This window comes from Mus musculus, chromosome 14 (assembly GCF_000001635.26).
Source record: "Mus musculus strain C57BL/6J chromosome 14, GRCm38.p6 C57BL/6J".
Lineage (NCBI taxonomy): Eukaryota > Metazoa > Chordata > Mammalia > Rodentia > Muridae > Mus > Mus musculus.
The window spans coordinates 18,238,504-18,263,854 of NC_000080.6; the positions used below are offsets into that span (position 1 = coordinate 18,238,504).

At 44.0% G+C, this 25,351-nt stretch overlaps 1 protein-coding gene and 1 pseudogene across 1 annotated transcript in view; one reads left to right on the forward strand and one right to left on the reverse strand.

Moving 5' to 3' along the window:
* Nr1d2 (nuclear receptor subfamily 1, group D, member 2) overlaps positions 1 to 603 on the reverse strand; it is a 35,051-nt gene extending 34,448 nt beyond the window's left edge. The window contains exon 1 of the mRNA NM_011584.4: positions 308 to 603. Within this exon, the coding sequence (NP_035714.3) occupies positions 308 to 323 (16 nt within the window). The 5' untranslated portion in view covers positions 324 to 603. The remainder of the gene's footprint in view (positions 1 to 307) is intronic.
* Positions 604 to 3,871: 3,268 nt separating this feature from the next.
* Positions 3,872 to 4,790, forward strand: Gm7084 (annotated as a pseudogene).
* The last annotated feature ends 20,561 nt before the right edge of the window (positions 4,791 to 25,351 follow it).

Below are 25,351 nucleotides of genomic sequence, written 5' to 3' on the forward strand. Positions count from 1 at the left end.
CTCCCCCCGCGGCACCGCCCCCACGTGTTCCTCCGGCCCCGGGTAATGTGGGTCGCCCCGCGGCCTCACGTGTCTCCGCCCGCCACCACCCAGCTCGCATTATGTAATGCTGCGTCACTCGCCCGCGCAGCCAACCAGCGCCCGCGCCGCCGAACGTAAACACACCGTGCACGTGGCCAGTGCGGCAGGGCCATGTGAGGGGGGCGTCCGGCGCGCGGGGAGCCCGAGTGCGGGATCCCAGCAACCCCACGCGAGATGGACGCACAGACACGCATCCCTGACCCCCGAGCCTCCCTCCTACATTTACCTGCGTTCAGCTCCATGGCGCTGGACAGGGTGCGGCCCTCACCGCGCCGCCCGGGACTGCAGGCGGTGGCGCTCGCGGGCCCACATCATGAGCACCGGGTGCGGGCGGCTCCTGGGGGCCGCACGGCACAAGCGCGGCACAGCAGTTTCCTGTGGCAGGGCTCGGCAGCGGGCACGGCAGCTGACCTGGAGGGCTCCTCGACCATGTGATCCGCGCACACCCCCCTCCTCCGCCGCCGCCGGCGGTGCGGTGACTCCGCCCGCTCCTCCTCCTCAGGCCGCCCGCTCCTCCTCTCCTCGACTCTCCCGCTCCTACCCTTGGCTCCGCCCACTTCCTCTATACAGGCTCCGCCCCCAACGAGCGGTCCTGACCTCTTCTTCCAATCCGTGGACCCACCAGCCCCTCCCCAGACACGCCCTCTCCTTTTCCCTCCATTCCTTACACTCTGGCTCTGGACTTTCCCTTCTCCCGGCTCCGCCCCCTCTGTTTGGATACGTCTCTCCCTGGACTTGGCCCGTCGGCCCCGTCCCCTCCCGTTGCTCCTGTTCAAGCCTCGCCCCTCTGCCATGCCGGGCCCGGCCTTCCTCCCAGCACCGACCCCGCCCACTTCACCTCACCCCCCTCCCTCCTTCCCAGCCTGTCTCGCAGCCGCTTATCCCTTGCCTGCAGATCTCCCGCTGCTAGAGGTTGTTTGCTCCCTCCTCCCTAGCACAAGCCAATCTGGTCACCTCCATGGTCCCACATGGTTACTGCCGCCAAGCTTTCCAGGACTCTGAGCTTGACTGGCGTCTCCTGCCCAACGCTCTCAACATCTAGCTTCCGGAGTCAACCCTTCATTTTCCTATCACCTTAGGTGTTTTATCCAGGCTCATCACCTAAATAAACCTGTGTTGTGGTGATCCTCACATTCACATTTCCAGCGAAAATCTCAGCTCTGGATTCCCATATCCATCAGCGGGTTAGGAATGTCCCTTGACCTCTCTCTCATTTAGGATGTGTACATGCATTTTTAGAACTCAGCAAAAGTATACTACAGACTGGTGCATTTCACCTTGCATGTAAATTTTCTAGCAAACTGAAAATGGAAACAAATTAGATACGTGCTTGAGGTGAATCCAGGAAGATGTGCTTTAAGGTATATATTTTAAATGAGCTAACAGATATTGGCACCGATAGGACAGTTTATATGAAATTTTAGGCTTTGGGTATGACCGTTGCAAAATGCATCCCAGTTTGCCCAGGAATATTTAGGTATAGAATGTTGGAGCATGTCGTAAGATAGACAAGTTTACATGTGAACATTTCCCCACTTTCCACCAATAGCAATCTTTTCTGTTAGCTAATCAGCCTGAAATCAGCAATTTAAACGTTTCTAACAGGCGAGAAATCGCTGCTTTTTATACTCTATTTCATCCTTAGCAAGTTGAGCTAGACTACCCTCACAATACCTCTGCTGTTCTCCCCCCAAACACATCTGGGGTGGGAGCCATGGCTGTGAGTCTAGATCCGGTCTAGCCTGGGCTGCTGCAACAACTCTGGAGTCGGCTCCAACAGTCTTTTCTCCCCAGCAGTTATTTTTAAAACAGTAAATAGACCCTATGACTCTGCCTCAACACTGAAAAACTCCACGGTCTTCCCCTAATCTGCTCAGCTGAGTAAGAACTCTGCCCGGGTCTCATAAGGTCTCTGACCCAGATGTCCTCTACTTCCTTGCCTCCAGGCTTAATCATCCTCACAGGATATCAGTGCAGGTTTCCCAGCTTCTATTGCAGCTTGCCTTTGCATATGGGGTATCAACTACCATCTACCTCAAGTAAAATGAGGTTAATGCAAACGTTCTAGAAAGAAAAATCACAAGTGGGTCATGCTCTTAAAGGGCTGTCTAGTGTATGATAGCAACTACATGGCATTTGGCATAGCAAAACTACAAGTAGGTGGAAAAGAAAATCACTAGTTGCTAGGCATCATCAGAAAAGAGATTAAAACACTGAGCACAGAGGACAAGGAAACTCATTCTGTATAACACTGTGGCACAGAATACAAGTGAATGTGTCTGTCACAAAAACAGGGATGTCTAACATCAGGAGTTAACTAGCTTTGGTGGTAATGACATGCCCATGTGCCCCTGTGGGGCAGAATGTTGACTGTGGGACAAGTTACATCTCTGTGGAGAACAGAAGGTACATAGGAACTCTTAGTAATTCCCATCCAGTTTTGCTGTGAAAACAGATAGAAGATAGATAGATAGATAGATAGATAGATAGATGGATGGATGGATGGATGGATGGATGGATGGATAGATAGATAGATAGATAGATAGATAGATAGATAGATAGGAAGGAAGGACATTAAGTCTCAAACCAGAACAAATGGCTATAATGGTTCTAAACTGAGGTGCCTATTTAACATGAAAATGGGCCTGGTCACCAGGTTCTCCCAGCATCCTTCAGTCCCTCCTTCTTACAGGGTATGGCTTGCATATCCTACCCACCACCATAGTCTCCAGCCCAAAGTCTGGGCTTCCCTTTTCCCTAGCTGCCCTTCCCAATATAATCCAGCCATTTTGGTTAACCGGCCCTTTATTCTCTGATAGTAACATACATACATACATACATACATACATACATACATACATACATCCACACATGTTTAAATTTTTAAAATAATCAAAATGGAAAATATTTCTCAAGAATATAAGCCTGACTCATCAATAATAATATGGGTAAAAAATAAAGCCTGTGCCTCAGCCTCCAGGCTTTTAAGACTGCAGACTTCCAGTACTAACAGCTCTTCCAGAAGACCTGGGTTTGATTCCCAATACCCACATGGTAGCTTTACAACATCTGTGACTTCAGTTCCAGGGGGTTTAACATCCTCTTCTGGCCTCTGCATGCATTGCAACGCTGTGGTACACACATATAAACAGGCAATGCCCATATACTAATAAAAAATAAATTAAGAAGCCTGACTCTTTCCTCCAGAGGTTTGCAGTAACTATCAGAGACAGAGAACTCTAAGCAAGGCCTGTGACTATACACTACTAGCCACTGGAATCTCATTGTACTTCTTACCACAGAAACAACATCCATACCATGTTTTCCCAGAGTGCCAGGCTGCAACGAGAATTGCTTTTTCCACTGTGCTGTCTTTGAACTGAGCCTCAGCTGTTAACACTGTGGTGTTTGTGGCTTAGCCTCTAAATTCTCAGACTACTGACAGCAGGTGTATGCTTACTCCATTCATACTTTCTTCTACCCACAACTCAGCTGAATGATGCTGTCCTCAGAAGTTACCTCCTGAGGTGCCGTAGACTGGACTCAGTGGGTCCCTCAACCCACGGGAACCAGGGTTTCGGTGTTCAGGTGAGCAAGGAGTTGGCGGAAAGTGACAGACACTGACACAGAGAGAGTGCTGTATCTGAATGTAATTTCTCAAAGCGAGCATCAGACTTATATTACAGAAGGAAGCAAAGAAGTTAGGTGACACATCAGCCAAGGTATATTGAAGTTATCTGACACAAAACAGAGAAATGCATACATAAAGACTGACAGGGAGTTCGGGACTGGCTGTGCGGACTCAGAGGTTCCCATGGGAGCTTAGCTATTGAGAAGATGGTGGACCACTTGGCAAACAAGGAGGTCAACAGCCAGCGGATTGCAGCAGTGGAGAGCTGTTTTGGGGCATCGGGGCAACTGCAGGCCTTGCCGTGTGCTCCTAGGCGAGGGGGTGCTGACCAAGCAGTGCCGCAAGAAGGCCAAGCCACGCATCTTCTTTCTTTTCAATGACATCCTGGTGTACGGCAGTATTGTGCTTAGCAAGCGCAAGTACCGCAGCCAGCATATTATTCCCCTAGAAGAGGTAACATTGGAGTCACTGCCCAAGACCCTGCAGGCCAAGAACCGATGGATGATCAAGACAGCCAAGAAGTCCTTTGTGCTGTCGGCAGCCTCCACCATGGAGCGCCAGGAATGGATAAGCCACATCGAAGAGTGTGTGCGGACACAGCTGCTGGCCACAGGCCGCCAGCCCACCACGGAGCACGCAGCGCCCTGGATCCCGGACAAGGTCACGGACATCTGCATGTGCTGCACGCAGACACGCTTCTCCACACTCACCCGGCGTCACCACTGCCAAAAATGCGGGTTTCTGGTCTGTGCTGAGTGTTCCAGGGAGCGTTTCCTGTTGCCATGTCTCTCTCCCAAGCCCCTTCGCGTCTGCAGCCTGTGCTACCGAGAGCTGGCCTCCCAGAAGCAGAGGGAGGAGGCCAGGGAGGGGATCAGAGGCTCTCCACAGCAGCTGTCCCACCTAGGTGGCACTGTCTGTGGTGCATCCAGTGGCGATGACGATGACTCCGATGAGGACAGAGAGAGCAATGGAGATGGTGACTGGCCCACCCAGGTGGAGTTCTATGCTTCTGGTGTCTCCTGGTCAGCCTTCCATAGTTGACCTTTACCTGCAGAGTGTTTGCATCAAGTCAGTTCTCTGCCTGAGACCCTTGCCCATGGCAGTGGGCATGTGACAGGTGGCTGTTCCAGAGCCATTACTAGTGCCTTTCTACTAGACAGTAGCCTCCTGGGCCCTCTTCTAAGTCTTTTTCAGATAGTTTCCTTTCCATTTCACATGCAGTCCTTGGTGACCAGGCTATAGCTGCAGCCCTTGGAACTAGACCAGGCCAGGTGTCCCACGCATTAAGGGTTAAAGAGGCCAAAGGGAAGCTTGGGCTTCAGACCCCATTTCCACTTTCAACCATGAACAGGTACAGCCCAGGGGAGAGCATGAGGTTTGCACATCTACTATGCAGATATCACCACCTAGCAACCGGGTCCTGCCAAACTGGACGCCAGATGTACGCTGTGCGCCCTTCAGGCCCAGGTGACCTACAGCCTGAGCTCCCTGAGCTCTGGCCAGCCCATCAAGCCCTCTGCCCTATCACTACCAAGGTGTCTGGTGCCCATTTGGTCCCCATCTCTGTCTGCAGTCAGTAGAATCAGTGTTTTCTCTTAGGACTCTAGGGTCAGGGAGAAAAACACTATCCAAACTGATTTACCAATAAACAAGAATAAAGTACCAAAAAAAAAGACTGACAGGAACCAGGCAGTGTTTACAACTGAGATAAAAGGTAGCCCTTTCTAACGTCAGCCATTAGGGAGCCAGGTGAGAATTTCTTTGCTAACCTTGTGCTGAGATTTCTAGCTCCTATCCAGTAAAATACTGCAAGAAAGCATGATAGACTCTCCACACTACTGCAGAGACAAATTTGGAACATTCATGCTATGGGATGCCAAGGCTCTAAGGAAATTAAGTTTCCATGAAAGTTTTTTGCCTCAGGACTGTGTCCAAGCTTTTGGGCTTGCCATGCAGACTTCACTGGAGTGGGTGTGGCACTGAGGCATGGTTGCACATGCCTTTAATCACAGAACTCAATCAAACCTCTGTGAGTTTAAAGCCAGCCTGATCTACAAAGTGAGTTCCAGCACAGCCAGACAGCCAGTGCTCTTACACAAAGAAATCCTGTCTGGAAAAACCTGAAATAGATTAGATAGATAGATAGATAGATAGATAGATAGATAGATAGATAGATAGATAGATAGATAGATAGCTGAACGGATACAAATGGCAGGTGGATATGTAACTCCCAACTTCTGAGACTCAAACTTTAAGCATTCGATGCTAGCCTGAGAAACATGGCAAGACCTTTTTATTTTCCTTTTGTTTATTTATTTTCTGAGACAGATTCTCATATAGCCCAGGCTGGCCTCTAGATCATTATGTAACTGAAAATGACTTTGCATTCCAGATGCTCCTGCATCTACCTTCCAATTCCTGGAATTACAGGCATATAACCACCGTAGTATCCATTAGCTCTGTAGTGAACAACAGCAAAACCCAGCAGCTGGCAGGTAAATATGGACATGGGTGAAGGAGAGAAGAGCTTAAATATTACCTCTATCACAAGTCCGTTCCCAACCATCCTTTTTAAATTTGAACGTCTGCCTTATATATTTATTTCAGTTGCCCTGAATCCATTTCTCCCTCTTCCCCCTCCTCTTCCCCCTCCTATTCTCCCTCCTCCTCCTCCTCCTCCCCTACCCCTTCCTGGTTTTGTTTTTTTCAAGATAGGATTTGACTTGCCTCAAGCTCAGAGATCTGACTGCCTCTGCATTCCAAGTGCTAGGATTAAACATGTGTGTTCTGCTGAGTCTATTTTTCTTATTTGTAACTGAGGAAACAGTCCAACTGCTTTAAATCATTTTTCATCCTTTTAGGAAACATTTCAGGACATTAAGTTATCTCATAATTTAGTGGTTTACAATAATAGCATTAAGGATGGGGTGCAGCCCAGTGGTAGAGCACTTACCTATGAGGAGGAGGCCAAGGTTCCATCCCTGGGACAGACAGATAAAAAACAAACAGAACACTAAAGAGGAAAAAAATGTCATTGGATTATGTCCTATGGAGGACCCATGCCTCCCATCTGGAACTCCTCCAGCAGCCTGGCATCTTCTTTGCCCCTTCCCCTCCCCTTTGCCTCTCACCTCTGGTAGTTTCATGGCTTTGACAGACTTGTGCTATCTAGAATTCCTTGACATATCACAGGCTTGAAGTGTCAATCTGCTTTCAGAGCATTCAGGTCCCAGGGCAAGTATTCCAGGGCAAAATCACCTTTTCGGAATAAACCTCTTGATAAACCTCTTGGCTGACTTCAAGGAGACCATAGCCCACGTAGGGAAGAAGAGACACAAACCTCATTCCTTCATAAAAGGATCATCAAGCTCACACTCTGAACATAATATAGGAAAGAATATTCCTCGGCTACCACTGTTCAAATAGCACAGCATTTTGTTGGTGGTGTTTTTTTTTTTAATTTATTTAAAAGATGTGGGATTTTGTCTTTGTTTTGTTTTGTTTTGTTTTGTTTTGTTTTGTTTTGTTTTGTGACAGGGTTTCATTGTGTAGCTTTGGCTGATCTGGACTTCACTCTGTAGACCAGGTTGGCCATAAACTCATAGAGATCTGCCTGACTCTGCCTCCCAAATGCTGGGATTAAAGTGCACCACTACATCCAGCTAAACTCTTTATTTTAAGAATGCATTGTTTTTCCACTCCAGACGCTGACCCCATTTCAGTGGTTGTTCTTTCCATTCAGTTCTTCTTGAGGCAGCTTATGAGGAAGGGCTCCTGCAGGGTAAGACTTGGTCTTATGAGATATTTAAGGTTGCTGTATAATATTAAAACATTTTGCTATTGTAAGTCACTTTGCTTCAGTAACTGACCTGCCTGTCAGAGTTCCTCTGAGGCCAGAAACTGTTTATTTATCCCCTGCTCATCATAAAACAGCAGGGGATAAGTGAAAGGTTTACTGCTGATGCTCCTTTCTCTGGTGAAGCCTCTCTGGCTAAGCTGGTGAACTCTTTGTGAACAGAAAGAAAGGAAAGGAAAAGAATTAAGATGCTATATACAAGCAAATATGCACAGACACATATACATTCAAACATTCATACACCCACACTCTGGCCAGGCCTGACTGTCACAATCAACTCCATAAGAAGCCATCCATGCTTGCATACATCCATGTATACCTGCACACAAACACAAACAGACATAAACATTTTGATGGATGGATGGATGGATGGATGGGGCAAAGCTCCCCAAGCCAAACCATTCAACCAGCAACTTTATTTCTTTCCTCTGGTCTTTTTATACCTTCTTAGACAAAAAGTTCTTTAGAAAATCACCTCAGAGATAAAATGTTACATAAAATGAGAATTACAGAACGATATTGATATTAAATTTAAAGCAGGGTTTCATTATAATATACGCATTAAAAGTCCAAAGCAACAGTTTTTACATGGCCTTGCTTTATCATAGTGCACACCTGTGACTTTATCCTTGGACCTAAATGTTTTTCCTTGAACACAAAATTGCCCCATGTCTACTTCTCTTTTTAGTGTGATTATGAAAGCTCATTGTAATTTCTTATTATGAAGCCTTTACTTGCTACTCTGAGGAGTGGGCACATTCTATTCTTTTTGTTTGTTTGTTTGTTTGTTTGTTTGTTTTGTTTTGTTTTGTTTTTTTCTGAGACAGGGTTTCTCTATATAGCCCTGGCTGTCCTGGAACTCACTTTGTAGACCAAGCTGGCCTCGTCCGCCTGTCTCTGCCTTCCAAGTGTTAAAGGCGTGCGCCACCACCGCCGGGCCATTCTATTCTTAATTATAACTTTATTACATCTTTCTAGCAACTAATACAATCAGTAAAAATTTTCTTCCTAAAATTATTTGAATCAGCTTAGGAATTCTATAGAATTTTTATCTATTTGTGTATATATAGCATCACTATAGGTCTGCAGAGATCTGCTCAAAGGGTTAATACCTAGTGATTGTATATATATGTATATATATACAATCATATATATATATATACACACACACACACACACATATATATATATATATATATATATATATATATATATATATATATGACAAGAAAGGCATATTAATAGCAAGAATCTTTCCTAAAATGAATTTCTCCTGGTCCTGGCCTTCCAAGGCAGACTATCTCAGGACAATCACCTGCTGGTTTTTAGCCTCTACTATGATGGTTCCTAACAAAACAGAGATTAGTCTTTTCTGTATTTTAATGAAAATCATGTATGTATTTGTACCACATGTGTACAGTGCCTGTGGAGGCCAGAAAAGGACACTGGACTCTCTGGAGTTATAGATTATTGTGAGCTGCCACATGTGTTCTGGGAACCAACCCAGGCACTCTCCAAAAGGAACAAATGCTCTTATCCAATGAGCTGCATAAAAAGAGACTACCTTTACTGTAAGTAGCAAAGCCTTACAGGCTACATTGTCTAGGTGAGCATTCTCATCCTCTCTGACAGACAGCATTTCCCAAGGAGTCATGTAAGGAGGGAAAAATGGTGCAGAGAAGAAATGAAATCAGGGAAGAACAGACTGAGCGTTCTGTGTTCTCCACTCCACACTTCACAACCTTATGTGTTGAGTGACTAGAGTTTAGTGTTGTGGGATACCCACCAAAGAGGACGGCTCAGACATGGGTGTCTTAGTGTTCTGGTGTTGTGAAGAGACACCATGATCACAATAATTCTTATAAAGGAATTGGATCTGGCTTAAGTGAATTCAAAGGTGTTATCCATTGTCACCATGGTGAGAAGTATGGTGACCTGCAGGTAGACATGGTGCTGAAGAAAGAACTGAGATGTCTGCATCTGAGTCTGCAGGCATCAGAAAAAGAGAGACACTCTTATTTGAAACTCTAGAGCCCACCTCCAGTGACATGCTTTCTCCAACCAGTCACACCCACTCCAGCAAGGTCACGCCTCCTAACCCCTGTCCAGTAATGCCACTTCCTAATAACTAAGTTTGCAAATATGAACCTCTGGAGGCCATTCTTGTTTAAACTTCTAAAATGGGTTTAAGCCAAGAGAAAGTCTTTATTAGCTGGCCAGTGACTATACCGGAATCCCAGTGTAGCACTGAGCCCTTCTCAGGGTGAGCTTTTAAGCACCAAAATCATATTCTGGGTTGACATACTTAGGAAAAACAGTTAGCCAGAAGCAGAATGGCAGAAGCCAAAAAGCAAGGAGAGTACATTTAGAGACTTACCCAGAACTATGGATTTTGATGGATTAGGTCTTTTTCTCATCTTGGCAGGTGGTGCTGTCTATGTCCTGAGTTTGACAGCCTGAATAGCACTTTTGCCATGGAGTTAGTTGTGCTAAGGACTAGGGTTCCGTTATTTTTCCTACTGGTCTTAGTGAGTGAGTCAAATTGTGGACTCATCCTGCTCTAAAGACATGTATACAATCAGCCATAAGATACAGGGCTCCATGGTTAATCCAGTCAGAATGAGAACTGAAGTTCCGGCCAAGGGCAACCGTGGAGTAATCAGCCAGGGGAACCAAGAGAACAAATACTGATACCAATTATCTGATTTATGTCTTTTTCTTTCTTCTTTCCTTCCTTCCTTTTTTCCTCCCTCCCTCCCTCCCTCCCTCCCCCTCCCACCATCTCTTTCTTTCTTTCATTGTTCCTGCACAGAAACAACAGATTTCTCCCAAAAGCCACACATTGTTCCCTCTTATCTCACAAGGAGCAAGTCTAAGTGTCTCCAATTTTATAGGATCACAAGGGAATATAACTGTTGTTTTAATTCAGAAACAAATTTTAATACCTCAGGGTCTTGGTCAACCTGTCTTCTGCTAGATTTTATTTAAAAAAAAATCTCCTATGATTTTCTATAGCTATTGGGCTAGCTGTGGCTGCTCTGACCAGAAACGGGATGAGGACAAAAACAGCTCCTTTTTCTTCACTGTTTGTAGTCCAAGGTCCATATTAAAATGTACTTTCCCTTCTTTACCATCATATATGTACACCTAGGGCAGAATGTGTACTAACATACTTAAAGGGGTTTCTCAGTTTGGAAAGCATCAGAAAAGACACATTTAGTCAAACCATAGTAAATGCCTACCATGTAGTCTCAGGGGGCAAGTAATATTGCTATTATCCAAATGAATTAGCCAAAAAGGTAGAACAGCAGGCATCAGAATAAGGGGAAGCTATTAGGTTAAAGGTTTTGGAGATTAGACAAATTCCAGCCCCTTGTAAGTCTTCTACATTATTTATTATTATTATTATTATTATTATTATTATTATTATTATTATTGTTATTATTTGCTGTCCCCAGTCACAATGGGTTTTGTTAGTCAATGGGCTGTCAGTCTGGTTAGTTTCTATCCCTTTGGAGTATGGGGACCAGGGGTCTAAGCATGACCAGCAATCCTGGCTGATTTCTAGCTGAGATGATTAACTATGTGGTGGACTGTATCAAGAGTAGAAAATATGGAATCTCTCAGCTTCCTAGACAGCTGGAGGTAGAACTCTGGCCCTGGGCATATCAAGTGCATTGGAAGAGAGAGTAGGTCAGGGCCATGGCATGGAGATCTTAGGACCCAAAGGTCAAAAGACCTCAGGGACAGTTTAAATATAGATTCCTAGAGTCCTTCTTGTAACATAAAGTTTGATTACCTGGGTTTGTAATATCCAAAATAAGTCCAAGACCACCTAGTTCCTTCCCCTCTGAAGGGACTTTTAGAAACATAGCTCAAAATGACTGAGTCTACAGCTGCCAAAACAAAATGATCTGTTCTTAATAATAATAATAATAATAATAATAATAATAATAATAATAATAGTAATAATAACCTTAACAAGATAGCAGCTCCCGGAGAAATCCCCCTACCCTGCCCCACACTAATTCTGAGAAAGACCGCAAACCACCCTGACTTTGCTAGGATTCCCTGTGACGTTAATAGCTGTGATGTTAATAGCTGACCCATAAGTTCAAAATGTACTGACCAAAACATAACTCACCATGGGGGCAAGCAAAGTGAGTCAATAGGCCAGAGGTAGTCATTATGCAAACCAACCAATGCCTAAAAGGGTTACTTGCTACACCAATTAAAATAAGCCAGCTACCCTGTTGCCCGTATCTGCCCCTCACAAAGATATAAAAAGTGTGTTCTTTCTTTGTTCTGGGTCTCTCTTCTGGCCTGCATGCTGAGAGGAGGGTCGCCCACATGTTGGATCAATAAAAATTTTTTTGCGGTTTGCAGTAATGGCGGTCTCTGTAGCCTTTGTGAATGAGGTCTTTTGACGAACTCCAACAGGTTCTTCCTCTTTCCTAAAGGCCAAAAGTTGTTTAAGGAATGTTTCAAGGATCCTCAGTTTCAAAACCATAATTTTTGCAGCAGAAACTCCCTTGTTCCTGGCAAATAGGGACCCAGCCACAGGGCATGCATGAAATTGTGCACTCGGCATTTATATCTCGAGAAATAAACTTCCATCTTTTCCCTTTCTTCTGTACAACCAGACTGTTAAAGTGGCATCAGTAAGCAAAGGACAGGATGGAATATGGGTTGCTGGTCCTTAGCCATAGTAGCCATCACCTCCCCTCTATCTTTCTTAAATCCAGGTCCAAGCCTGATGGTGGTGGGGGTTGGACCATGACTCTGTAGTTGTACCAAATGTAAGACCAGGAGGAGGTAGAGGGGCAAAGAATCAGCATTTAGTGTCTTGGGGAAATCTGATCCAGCACTGTTGTCCACTATCACCTCCCTCTGGGTCTGTCCACTTGAAAGCAAAGATGTGTTGACTCACCTCTGCCAATGTGAGGCTGAAAAACACATCTTTCAGGTCCAAGACAGTTTGCACCTGTTTCTCTGGAGGAGTCAGACTCATGAAAACCAGAGTTCCCAGGTTTCTTCACAGACAGGGTGACTGTCAGGGCTCCAGGAGGACTGTCTTTCTAAGCCAGGCAATATGTACTGCAATTTCCATTTGTGTTTCCAAGGTCACTGGGTATTGTTCAATCTGGATGGGTTAGATGAACTGGTTAGATGAGCAGTTATGAAGAACCTGGAACATCTCAGGTTTGCCCCCCTTGGAGCCCCTGAACTTCTCTCTTCCCACTCCATGTGGCTCTGAGACCCCTGGTGTCTCAAGGCATGGTCTCTGGGCATCTTGCTGGGACCTTCACAAATGTGTATTATCACCAGAGAAGACTGCTCAGGCATGAGTTTAAGCCAATAAAAAGTCTTTATTGTCTGGCTAGCAATTACACTGAGTATTTGGATTCCAGTGCAGCATCAAGCCTTTCTCAGGATGAGTTTTTTGCTTGTTTGTTTGTTTGTTTGTTTTTGGTTATCTGTTTCTTATTGCATACATTGCATCCCAACATCAGAGTCCCCTCTTCCAGTTCCCTCTTCCACCACTCCTCTCTCCCAGATCCTCTGCTCCTTTGTTTCCCTTAAAAAAAATTAAATTAAAGAGCAGGCCTCCCAGGAATGTCCACCAAACATGGTATAACAAAAAGACTAGGCACAAGCCCTCATATTAAGGCTGGATGAGGTAACTCAGTAGGAGAAAAAAGGTACTAAGCACAGACAAAAGAGTCTGAGACATCCCAACTCCCACTGTTGGAAGTCCCACAAAAATACCAAGCTACACAACCACAATCATATATGCAGAGGACCTATCTCAGACCTATACAGGCTCTGTGGTTGTTGCTTCTATCTCTGAGCCCCTATGAGCCCTGCTTAGTTGATTCAGTGGGCCATGTTCTTCTGGTGTCCTTGTCTCCTCCAGCTCCTGCCATACTTCCTCTTCCTCTTCTGTGTGGTTCTCCCTAGTGTTTGGCTGTAGGTCTCTGAATCTGCTCCCATCAGTTACAGGATGTCACCTCTCTAATGACAATTATTCTATGAACCAATCTATGAGTACAGAGGAATATTACTAGGAATCCTTTTTTTTTTAATCTTCTAGTCATTTTTGGTTCAATCATGAGTCTCTGAACTGTCCCACCTCTAGTTCCTGGTCACCCAGGAAGTGTCAGTTGTGTGTTCCCTCTTGTGGTGTGGGCCTCAGGTTGGACCAGTCATTGGTTGGATACTCCAACAGGTTTTGTGCCACCTTTACCCCAGTACATCTTGAATGCAAGACAAATTGTAGGTTGAAAGGGTTTTTTTGGCTGTGTTGGTATCCCCGTCACTCCACCTGAAGTCTTGCCTGATTAAAGAAAATGGCAGCTTAGGCTCCATGTCCCCCATTACTAAGAGTTTTTTCTGGTGAAAACCCCATAGATTGCTGGGAGTTTCCATTGCACTAGGTTTCTTCCTCGCCCCTGAAATATCCACAAATTCCAGTCATCTCTTACAGTACTCTCTCCCTCCATCACCTTCCCCACTTCCCTCCCACTCCTATGCCACCTGCCCTCAGTCAACCCACAGAATCTGTTTTCTTTCCCCTTCCCAGGGAGATCTATGCATCCTTCCCTGAGCCCTTCTTATTAAAAGTCTGTGGATTTTTAATAATATTACCCTTTACTTAATAACTAATGCCCACTTGTAAATGAGTATATACCATGTCTGTCTTCCTGGATCTGGGTTACCTCACTCAGAATGATCTTTTTTTAGTTCCATCCATTAGCCTTCAAATTTCATGATATCAGTGTTTTTAACAGCTGAGTAATACTCAGATTGGGTGAATGTACCAATTTTGTTTATTCATTGTTGAGTTGAGGGACATCCAGGTTGTCTCCTGTTTCTAGCTATTATGAATAAAGCAATATAGCTAATATTTGCTATATTGTGGAGCAAATGTCCTCGTGGTAGGGCAGAGCATTCTTTGGGTATATACCTAGGAGTGGTATAGCTGGGTCTTAAGGTAGATTGATTCTCAATTTTCTGAGGAACTACAGTATTGATTTCCATAGTGGTTTTACAAGTTTGCACTCCCAACTCCAATGGAGGAGTGTTCCCCTTGCTCCACAGCCTTGCCAGCATAAGTTCTCACTTGTGTTTTTTATCTTAGCTACTCTGACAGCTATAAGATGGAATTTCAAAGTAGTTCTGATTTGCATTTCCCTGCATGGGAGATCTTGCCATCTTCTGATATCTTCTTCAAATTCTTTCTTCAAAGGCTTACAGTTTTTTGTCATACAGTATACTGGTCTTTCACTATATTGGTTAGAGTTACCCCAGGATGTTTTATATTATTTGTGGCTATTGTGAAAGGTATTATTTCTCTGATTTCTTTCTCAGCTTGTTTGTCATTTTTGTATATGAGGGATACTGATTTTTTTTAAGTTAATCTTATATCCAGCCACTTCACTAAAGGTGTTTGTTTATCAGATATAGAAGTTCCCTGGTAGAATTCTGAGATCACTTAGGTATATTATATCATCTGCAAATAAAGATAGGCTGACTTCTTCCTTTCCAATTTGTATCCTGTTGATCTTCTTCAGTTCTTACTGCTCCAGCTAGAACTTCAATTACTATATTGAATAGATAGGGAGAGTGGGCAGCCTTATCTTGTTCCTGAGTTTAGTGGAATTGCTTTGAGTTTAATTTGATGTTGGCTATTAGCTTGCTATAAGTTGCTTTTATTATGTTTAAGTATGGCCCTTTTATTCCTAATCTCTCCAAAATTTTTATCATAAAAGGATGTTGGATTTTGTCAAAGGTATTTGTTTGGTTGTTTGGTTGGTTGGTTTTTGGTTTTTTATTTATTTGTTTGTTTCTTACACCTAATAAGATGATCGTTTTTTTTCCTTCTTCTTTCAGCTTGTTTATATGGTGAATTACATTTACTGATTTTCATATGTTGAGCCATCCCTGCATCCCTGGAATGAAGCCTACTTGACCATTGTAGTCTCCCCTCCCCCAGCCTGAAACCTGCTTGCTCAGGGGTGGAGCTTCCCGCTCATTTGCTCTGCCACGCCCACTGCTAGAACCTGCGGAGCCACACATGTGCACCTTTCTACTGGACCAGAGATTATTCGGCGGGAATCGGGTCCCCTCCCCCTTCCTTTATAACTAGTGTCCCAACAATAAAATTTGAGCTTTGATCAGAATGAATTTGTCTTGGCTCCGTTTCTTCTTTCGCCCCGTCTAGATTCCTCTCTTACAGCTCGAGTAACCTTCTCAGTCGAACCGTTCATGTTGCGAGCTGCTGGCGGCCGCAACATTTTGGCGCCAGAACTGGGACCTGAAGAATGGCAGAGAGATGCTAACAGGAACGCTGCTGTGGAGCTCCACAGGAAAGGATCTTCGTATTGGACATCGGAGCAACGGACAGGTACACATGCTAGCGCTAGCTTAAAATTTCAGTTTTGTAAAGTGTTGCTGAGGATGCGGTAGGATACGAATTAAGCTTGAATCAGTGCTAACCCAACGCTGGTTCTGCTTGGGTCAGCAGCGTGTTAATCGGAACTAGAAACGGAAACAGGCAGGTTAGCCGCAGCTTTTTAGGAAGCTGCTTAGGTGGAAGAAGAAAGAGTTTAAAGTCATGGATCAGGCGGTTGCCCATAGTTTTCAGGAGTTGTTTCAGGCCAGAGGAGTAAGGCTTGAAGTACAATTAGTAAAAAAATTTTTTAGGTAAGATAGATAGCTGTTGCCCATGGTTCAAGGAAGAAGAAACACTAGATTGTGGAACCTGGGAGAAAGTTGGTGAGGCCTTAAAAATCACTCAGGCAGATAATTTTACCCTAGGCCTCTGGGCGCTTGTAAATGATGCAATAAAAGATGCCACTTCCCCAGGGCTAAGTTGCCCCCAGGCGGAGCTTGTGGTATCTCAGGAGGAGTGCCTGTCAGAGAGGGCCTCCTCAGAAAAAGATCTTCTTAACTCAAAAATTGATAAATGTGGAAACTCGGATGAAAAACTGATTTTTAACAAAAATCACTCAGATAGAGGAGCTGCCCATTACCTTAATGAGAATTGGTCCTCTTGTGAATCTCCCGCTCCACCTGTAGTCCCCACTTCGGGAGGTGCCACACATAGGGATACACGACTAAGCGAGTTAGAGTTTGAGATTAAGCTTCAGAGGCTGACTAATGAGCTTCGGGAACTAAAAAAGATGTCAGAAGCGGAGAAGAGTAACTCTTCTGTAGTTCACCAGGTGCCGCTAGAAAAGGTTGTGAGTCAGGCTCGTGGGAAAGGACAGAATATGTCTAATACGCTAGCCTTTCCTGTGGTCGAGGTAGTTGATCAGCAAGATACTAGGGCCAGACATTACCAGACCTTAGATTTCAAGTTGATAAAAGAGTTAAAGGCGGCTGTTGTGCAATACGGCCCTTCAGCCCCATTCACTCAAGCATTACTGGACACAGTTGTGGAGTCACACTTAACCCCTTTAGATTGGAAGACTCTTTCTAAGGCTACCCTGTCAGGAGGAGATTTTTTGCTTTGGGATTCTGAATGGCGAGACGCCAGTAAGAAAACTGCTGCTTCTAACGCTCAGGCTGGTAATTCAGACTGGGATAGCAACATGCTTTTAGGAGAGGGTCCATATGAGGGACAGACAAATCAGATCGATTTTCCCGTTGCAGTGTACGCGCAAATTGCAACGGCCGCACGCCGTGCTTGGGGAAGGTTGCCAGTCAAAGGAGAGATTGGTGGAAGTTTAGCTAGCATTCGGCAGAGTTCTGATGAACCATATCAGGATTTTGTGGACAGGCTATTGATTTCAGCTAGTAGAATCCTTGGAAATCCGGACACGGGAAGTCCTTTCGTTATGCAATTGGCTTATGAGAATGCTAACGCAATTTGCCGAGCTGCAATTCAACCGCATAAGGGAACGACAGATTTGGCGGGATATGTCCGCCTTTGCGCAGACATCAGGCCTCCCACCTTGCCTTCACCTTATTTGTCCTAAATTTCTTGCACACCGATATCAAGGGCCAGTCTGCAGCGGATCGCCACTGGCATCCAGTTACTTCTAATTCTTATGCATTGGTAAAATGGAAGGACCCCCTGACTAATGAATGGAAGGGTCCAGATCCAGTTCTAATTTGGGGTAGGGGCTCAGTTTGTGTTTTTTCACGAGATGAAGATGGAGCGCGGTGGCTGCCAGAGAGATTAATTCGTCAGATGAACACAGATTCTGACTCTTCTGGTAAGTATCATTCTAAAGACTAAAATTCCTTTTGTGCTTAGAATTCAGCTGAGAGCGAAAGCTCCCAAAGCTGTTCTCCAGCTACTCTCTGAGCCAGCTCCCGACAGGAGGCCGGAGACTAGCCTCAGCTTTACAATTTGCATTTGAATAAAGTACCTAGACTTCCCCGAAAGAAGTTCTGCTTTCCTACTTTCTCACTGTCCAGATTTTGTCTTTCAAGCAGGTAAATCAACATTCTCTAAGCGGACCAGCGGATGTGCATCCCCGCCCCCCTAGAGCACACAGGTGGTTGCTGTTATCTCCTTTCCACGGACATTTCCAGCACGTGGCTTTCAGTCTGAGTTAAAAATTAGGTTTACCAAGAGGGCTAGAAAAGTAGATATTTCTATATTAATAAAGATTGGTTTTTATTTTGATAGACAGGCTTAGCCCCTTAGCTGACCTCTGGCTTTTCACCCTTGCTGTTACTGCAAGGTGTCCTTAGCTCAATAAGGCTGTGGAAAAAACAGGGATGAGGAGGAACGACTTCCAGCTCCTATTTTAGCCACAAATCGTGGTGTTACTAACGACATAATTCTTGCTTAGGCTTTGCTAATTCTGAGGTTGATAATTCTCCTTTAGGAGCTGCACAGCACTCAGAACTGTGCATACTGGTTTGTGATCGTACAAATTCAGTATGGGCATCGCTTGGTGCAGAGTCACTGCAGGGGAAGGTCCAGCTTGACCATTTCTGAGTTTCCTGTGAGATAAACCCGGTTTGAAAGAGGTTGGTACCAAATTTTGGCTAAAAATGAAAAATATTTTTCGGCTCTGCCTCACCTCCCCAAAAGGTATCAAGAGCCACAGGTGTGGGTCTTATCAGTACCCACGGGAGGAATCGGGTCCATGTCCACCCAAGCCAAGGTTAAAAGCCCACTCATCTACGGATGAGAAAATCATTTGATCACCTCAGTTAAGCGCTGCCTTATTTAACTTAATTAATAGGGGGGAGAGAGATTGGAGACGTACTATTGAAAGGGCAAGCCCTTCACTGCCTCCCACCCAAATAAAAAAGCCAATTGGCTTTGTACTACAGAGCCGGCCGAACCCCTTCTCCCTGTTTCCCACCTATCATCCAAAAATGCGGAGGTCAACTAGAAAGTTACCTACCAAGTACTAATTAGCATCTTAAAGTCAGAGCCTGCAGCTCCAGGCCTTTCAGTTAGTTGTTTACTAAGAAATGACAGTCTTAAGCCAGATACAGTTTACCATAAGAAAAGTTAAAGAATCCCAGTGAAGCAGGTTTTTTCTTTAGCACTAGATTCCAGGCAGAACTATTGAGCATAGATAATTTCCCCGCCCCCCTCAGGCCAGCTTTTTCTTTTTTTTTTTTAAGTTTTGTTAATAAAAGGGAGGAAATGTAGTCTCCCCTCCCCCAGCCTGAAACCTGCTTGCTCAGGGGTGGAGCTTCCCGCTCATTTGCTCTGCCACGCCCACTGCTAGAACCTGCGGAGCCACACATGTGCACCTTTCTACTGGACCAGAGATTATTCGGCGGGAATCGGGTCCCCTCCCCCTTCCTTTATAACTAGTGTCCCAACAATAAAATTTGAGCTTTGATCAGAATGAATTTGTCTTGGCTCCGTTTCTTCTTTCGCCCCGTCTAGATTCCTCTCTTACAGCTCGAGTAACCTTCTCAGTCGAACCGTTCATGTTGCGAGCTGCTGGCGGCCGCAACAGACCATGGTAGATGATCTTGATGTATTCTTGGATTCGGTTTGTGACAGTTTTATTGAATATTCTTTTTCTTTGTTGAATCTTTGTGTGGTTTTGTTATCAGAGTGACTAAGGATTCATAAAATGAATTTAGTAATGTTATTTCTGTTTCTATTTTGTGAAATAATTTCAGGAGTATTGGCATTAGTTCTTTCAGTCTGATAGAATTCTGTGCTGTTCCTTGCCTCCTTTCTCTTCTCTTCTTTTTTTTCTTTTCTCTTCTCTTCTCTTCTCTTCTCTTCTCTTCTCTTCTCTTCTCTTCTCTTCTCTTCTTTGGGGTTGGGAAACTTTTAATGACTACAGCTCTATTTCAATTGTTTATCTGATCTTGATTTAACATTAGATAAGTGTTATCTATCAAGAAAATTAACCATTTTTTTAGATTTTCCAATTTTGTGGACTACAAGATTTTGAAGTATGCACTTACAATTCTCTAGTTTTCTTCAGTACCTGTTATTATGTCCCCCTTTTTGTTTCTGATCTTGTTGATTTGGATGCTCTCTCTCTCTCTCTCTCTCTCTCTCTTCTAATTAGTTTGAATAAAGGTTTGTTTATCTTGTTGATTTTCTAAGTGAACCAACTCTTTGTTTCATTGATTCTTAGCATTGGTCTCTTTGTTTCTATTTCATTGATTTCAGCCCTCAGTTTGATTATTTCCTACTGTCTACTCCTCTTGGGCTTTCTTACATTTTTTTTGGGGGGGGGGGTCCTAGTGCTAGTATGAAATCTCTCTAATTTATTTTCCTTTCTTCTCTTCTTCCTCTAACCGTCCTCCTCGATCTCCTCTTCTTCCTCCCCCTCCTCCCCTTTCCCTACCCCTTCTGTGTAGCTCTGGCTGTCCTGGAACTTGCTTTGTAGAGCAGGCACGGACTCAAGCTCACAGAAATCTACCAGACTCTGCCTCTAGAGTATTGAGATTAAAGGTGTGTACCACCACTGCCCAACTTTCAAATTCCAGTTATGTGAGCACTTAGTGCTATGCACTACTTCTATTGTGTCCCATAAGTTTGGGTATGTTGTTCATTCCTTTTCATTGAATTCTAGGAAGTCTTTAATTTCTTTTCTTATTTCTGCCTTAGCTTAACAGTCATTCAGTAGAGAGTTGTTCAGTTTCCATGAGTTTGTAGGCTCTAAATTGTCTCTGCTGTGTAAATCCAATTTTAATGTGTGGTGGTCTGACAAGATGCAAGGGGTTATTTCAACTTTATTGTGTATTTTGAGACTTGCTTTGTGACTGAGTATGTGGTCAGTTTTGGAGAATGTTCTGTGAGGTGCTGAGAAGATGCATTATTTGTGTTTGGGTGAAATGTCCTGTAAATATCTGTTAAGACAACTTGGTTCACAATGTCTCTTACCTCCAGTATTTCTCTGTTTAGTTTTTGTTTGGATGATCTGTCCACTGCTGAGAGTTGGGTATTGAAGTCTCCCACTATCAATGTGTGAGGATAAATGTGTGACTTGAGCCCTTGCATTTGTGGCATAGATGTTAGGAATGGAAAGAGCATCTTGGTGGATCTATCCTTTGATGATATGAAGTGTCCCTTCCTGTTTCTTTTGATTAATTTTAGTTTGAAGTTTTAGATATTATATGACTACACCAGCTTGTTTCTTAGGTCTATTTGCTTGGAAAATCTTTTTCCAACCCTTTACTCTGAGTGATGTGAGGTGTGTTTCCTGTTTCCATCAGAAGGATGGATCCTGTTTTCACATCCATTCTGTAAGTCTATGTCTTTTTTACTGAGGAATTGAGTCCATTGTTATTGATTCCTATTATGTTGTTGTTGTTAGTGGTAGTGGTGGTGTGTGCACCCACTTTGTTTCCTTTCTTTTGGTTTTGCTGGTGTGAGATTATTTATCTATTGCCTGTGTTTTCATGGGTATAATTAACCTCCTTTGGCTAGAGTTTTTCTTCTAACACCTTTTGTAGGGCTGGATTTGTGGGTAGATATTGTTTAAATTTGACTATCATGGAATATCTTATTTCTTCCATCTATGGTGATTGAAAATTTTGCTGTGTACAGTAGTCTAGCCTGGCATCTGTGGTCTCTTACACTCTGCAACACATCTTCCCAGGCCCTTCTGACCTAGTCTCTGTTGAGAAGTCAAGTGTGCTTCATAGGTCTTCCTTTATATGTTACTTGGCCTTTTTCCCTTGCAGCTTTTTTGTTTGTTTGTTTGTTTGTTTGTTTTTCGAGACAGGGTTTCTCTGTGTAGCCCTGGCTGTCCTGGAACTCAGTTTGTAGACCAGGCTGGCCTCGAACTCAGAAATCTGCCTGCCTCTGCCTCCCAAGCGCTGGGATTAAAGGCGTGCGCCACTACGCCCGGCTCCCTTGCAGCTTTTAGTATTCTTTCTTTGCTCTGTATGTTTAGTGTTTTGATTGATTAATTGATTGATTGATTGATTATGTATACAGTGTTCTACCTGCATGTATCCTGCAGGCCAGAAGAGGGCACCAGATTTCATTATAGATGGTTGTGAGCCACCATGTGGTTTCTGGGAATTGAACTCAGGACCTCTGGAAGAGCACACAGTGCTCTTAACCTCTGAGCCATCTCTCCAGCCCTAGTGTTTTGATTATTATATAGCAAGGGAACTTTCTTTTTTGGGTCAGTCTATTTGGTGTTGTGTAAGCTTCTTGTACATTTATAGGCATTTCCTTCTTTTGGTTAGAAAAGTTTTCTTCTATGACATTGTTAAAAGTATTTTCTGGGCCTTTGAGCTGGTAATCTTCTTCTAGTTCTATTAATCTTAGTTTTGGTCTTTTCATAGTGTTTCAGGTTTCCTGGATGTTTTATGTCAGGAAGACTTTAGAGTTAACATTTTTTGACCTATGTATCAATTATCTTCAATGCCTGAGGTTCTCTGTTCCATCTTTTGTATTCCTTGGTGGTGCTTGCATCTGTAGTTCCTGTTCACTTATCTAGATTTTCTCTTTCCAGAATTCCATCAGTTTGTGGGATCTTTTTTTCCCTTCTATTTCCAATTAGAGGTCTTGAAGAGCTTTACTTCTCTCCTTCAACTGTTTGTTTGTTTTTTCTTGGCTTTTTCTAAGGTTCTGAGGTCATACTGTGTGGAGTTGAGAGTCAGTGAATATTTCAGATAAAACTCCAATTCTTTGTATTCTGAGACATTCTTCTCTTCTAGACACCTCAGGCACCTATATTCATGTGCACATACAGCACCCGCCCCCCACCCCTGCACACACATAGTTAAAAGTGAAATCTGGAGAGATAGTTTAGAGCTTAAGAGCACTGGCTACTTTTCCAGAAGACCTGAGTTCAATTCTCAGTACCAGATAGTGCTTAATAACCATCTGTAACTCCAGTTCTTGAATATCAGACGCCATCTTCTGATTTTCTCTGGTACTGCAGGCCTGTAGTGCACAGACCTACATGTAGGCAAAAAAAATCCATCCATATACATAAAATTAAGAATTGCATCTTTAATTTTTAAAAATAAAATATTTAAAGAATATTGTATAAAACTATAGGACAATTCCTAATAAAAAATCACCTGGCTAAGATACTTCATGGGGTGGCGATATTCATTGTCCAATCCAAAATGCATTTCTATCTATGAGGTTAGGACACTCCTTCCTTTCTGTTTTGTTGTGAAGTAAGCTCTTGCTACATAACTGTGGCTGACCTGTAGCTCACTATGTAGACCAGGCTGGCCTCAACCTTATGGCTATCCCCTTGGCTCTGCCTCCTCAGTACTAAGATTACAAGTATTATAGATTTGTGTTGTCAGGCCACTAGATTTTTGGTAAAGAGCTAAAGCAGCAATAGCAAACAAGTAGAGACACCACAAAGTCCTGGAGGTCAAATAAGGAAAAGAGAAGCCAGGTTCATTGCTGGCTTATGGACTGGCGTGTGAGGAAAGCTTCTGGGCTCTTGGAAAGCTATCATCACCCAGACCATTACTCTGTGTGTGCAAACTACATTTTAGAACTGGGGAATCCTTAAGATTGCTTTAAAGGTACAACGAGGAGATAGGTGAATTGGGTTGGAAGGTCCTACTGAATAACCTCACTTACTATCCTTTAAGCTATTGTTTATAGATAAAAAAAATTCCTGTTAGTTCAGTGTAGGGGCCTCTCTGGGACAAGCTGGAAACCTGGGATGGGGGAGGCTTCTGGAAGGATATGGGGGTGATCCTAGCTGAGAATCCTAGCAGTGGGAGATATACAGGATGAAATGAGTACCTCCTGTAGCCAGGCAGAACTTCCAGTGGAGGGAGGGGGACACAAATCTACCCACAAAACCTTTGATCCAAAATGTGCTCTGCCTACAAGATGTGCAGGGATCAAGATGGAGCAAGGATTGAGGGGATGGCCAACCAATGTTTGGCCCAACTTGAGGCCTACCTTATGAGAGAGAGCCAACCCCTGACACTATTAATGATAGTCTTCTATGTTTGGAGACAGGAATGTAGCATAACTGTCATCTGAGAGGCTTCATCCTGCAGCTGATGGAAATAGATGCAGAATTAGGCAGAATTCAGGGAGTCTGGTGGAAGAGTGAGGGGAAGGACTGAGGGAGCTTGCATGGTCAAGGGCAACACAAAAAGGCCTACAGAGTTAACCTGGGTCTATGGGGTTCATGGAGAGTGAACCACCAAGCAAAGAGCAAGCTTGGGCTGGACCTAGGTTCCTTACACATATGTGGTAGATGTTCATCTTGGTTTTCATATGGCTCTCCTAACAATTGGAGCAGGGCTGTCTCTGACTCAGACTCTGTTGCCTGCCTTTGGATCCCTTTCCCATAGCTGGGCTGCTTTGTCTAGCCTCAGTGGGAGAGGATTCCCTTAGTTCTGATGTGACTTGATGTGCCAGGGAGGTTTGGTGCCTGTGCCAGGGAGCGTTGGTACCTGTGTGTTTGGAGGGGGTGGGGCCTCCTCTTCTCTATGGAGAAGGGGAGAGGGAGGGGGAGGGGGGGAAGGAGAGTGAGAGAGTGACTGAGAGGAGGGAGGGGGGCTTCAATGAGTATATAAAGCGAATAAATAAATTAATGAAAAAACCTGTTAGTTAGCAAGTCTTCTAATATAATCTGAAAGAATTTTATTTTTACAAGAGAGCAAGAATGGAAGTATTGGGCCAACAAGGTGGTTCAATGGGTAAAGGGTTCAGCTTGCCACCAAGGCTGACCACTTGATTTGGTCCCCAGGACCCATATGGGGGAAGGAGAGAACAGACTTCTGCAAGTTTTCTTCTGAGCTTCTTGCAACCCACGGCACACCCTTCCCCCAGTAAACATTATTTTTAAAACATTAAAAAGATAAGAGAGTGGATGCTTTCACTGAAGGAGGAAAACTACTCTGAAGGTTTTATTTTTCTCAGGAAGATAGGCAAATTATGAATAATCACCACTGCAATTAACACTAATTCTTTCAATATTGTTCCTTGTAGGTCAACCAGATCCCTTTCTTTTGCTTTAGAAATTGAGCTGAAACTGTTCCTGCTGACCGAGGAGTGCTGGATGCCTGCCCAGAAGTGCCAGCGCTGTAAATGCTCAGTGTAGAATGAGCCCATGTAAAGGGCTCAACTCAGCACAAATAAAAGTTCAAGCTGGAACTTAAATTGTTAAGACATTTGCAGTAAAAACAAAACCTCCAAAGGGAGCTACAATATGCTGACATCACTCAAGTAACCAGGCAATTCTTTTAATTGGCCAATATCAGAGGAGACAGCTGCATAAACTGCCATTGCTCCTCACTACAGAATATCAGAATGCTATCTGCTTCACGTTCGGCTTCAGCTAATTGGAGGGGTGTGTTTGAGGGTGAGGAAAATGAGATATTCTAGT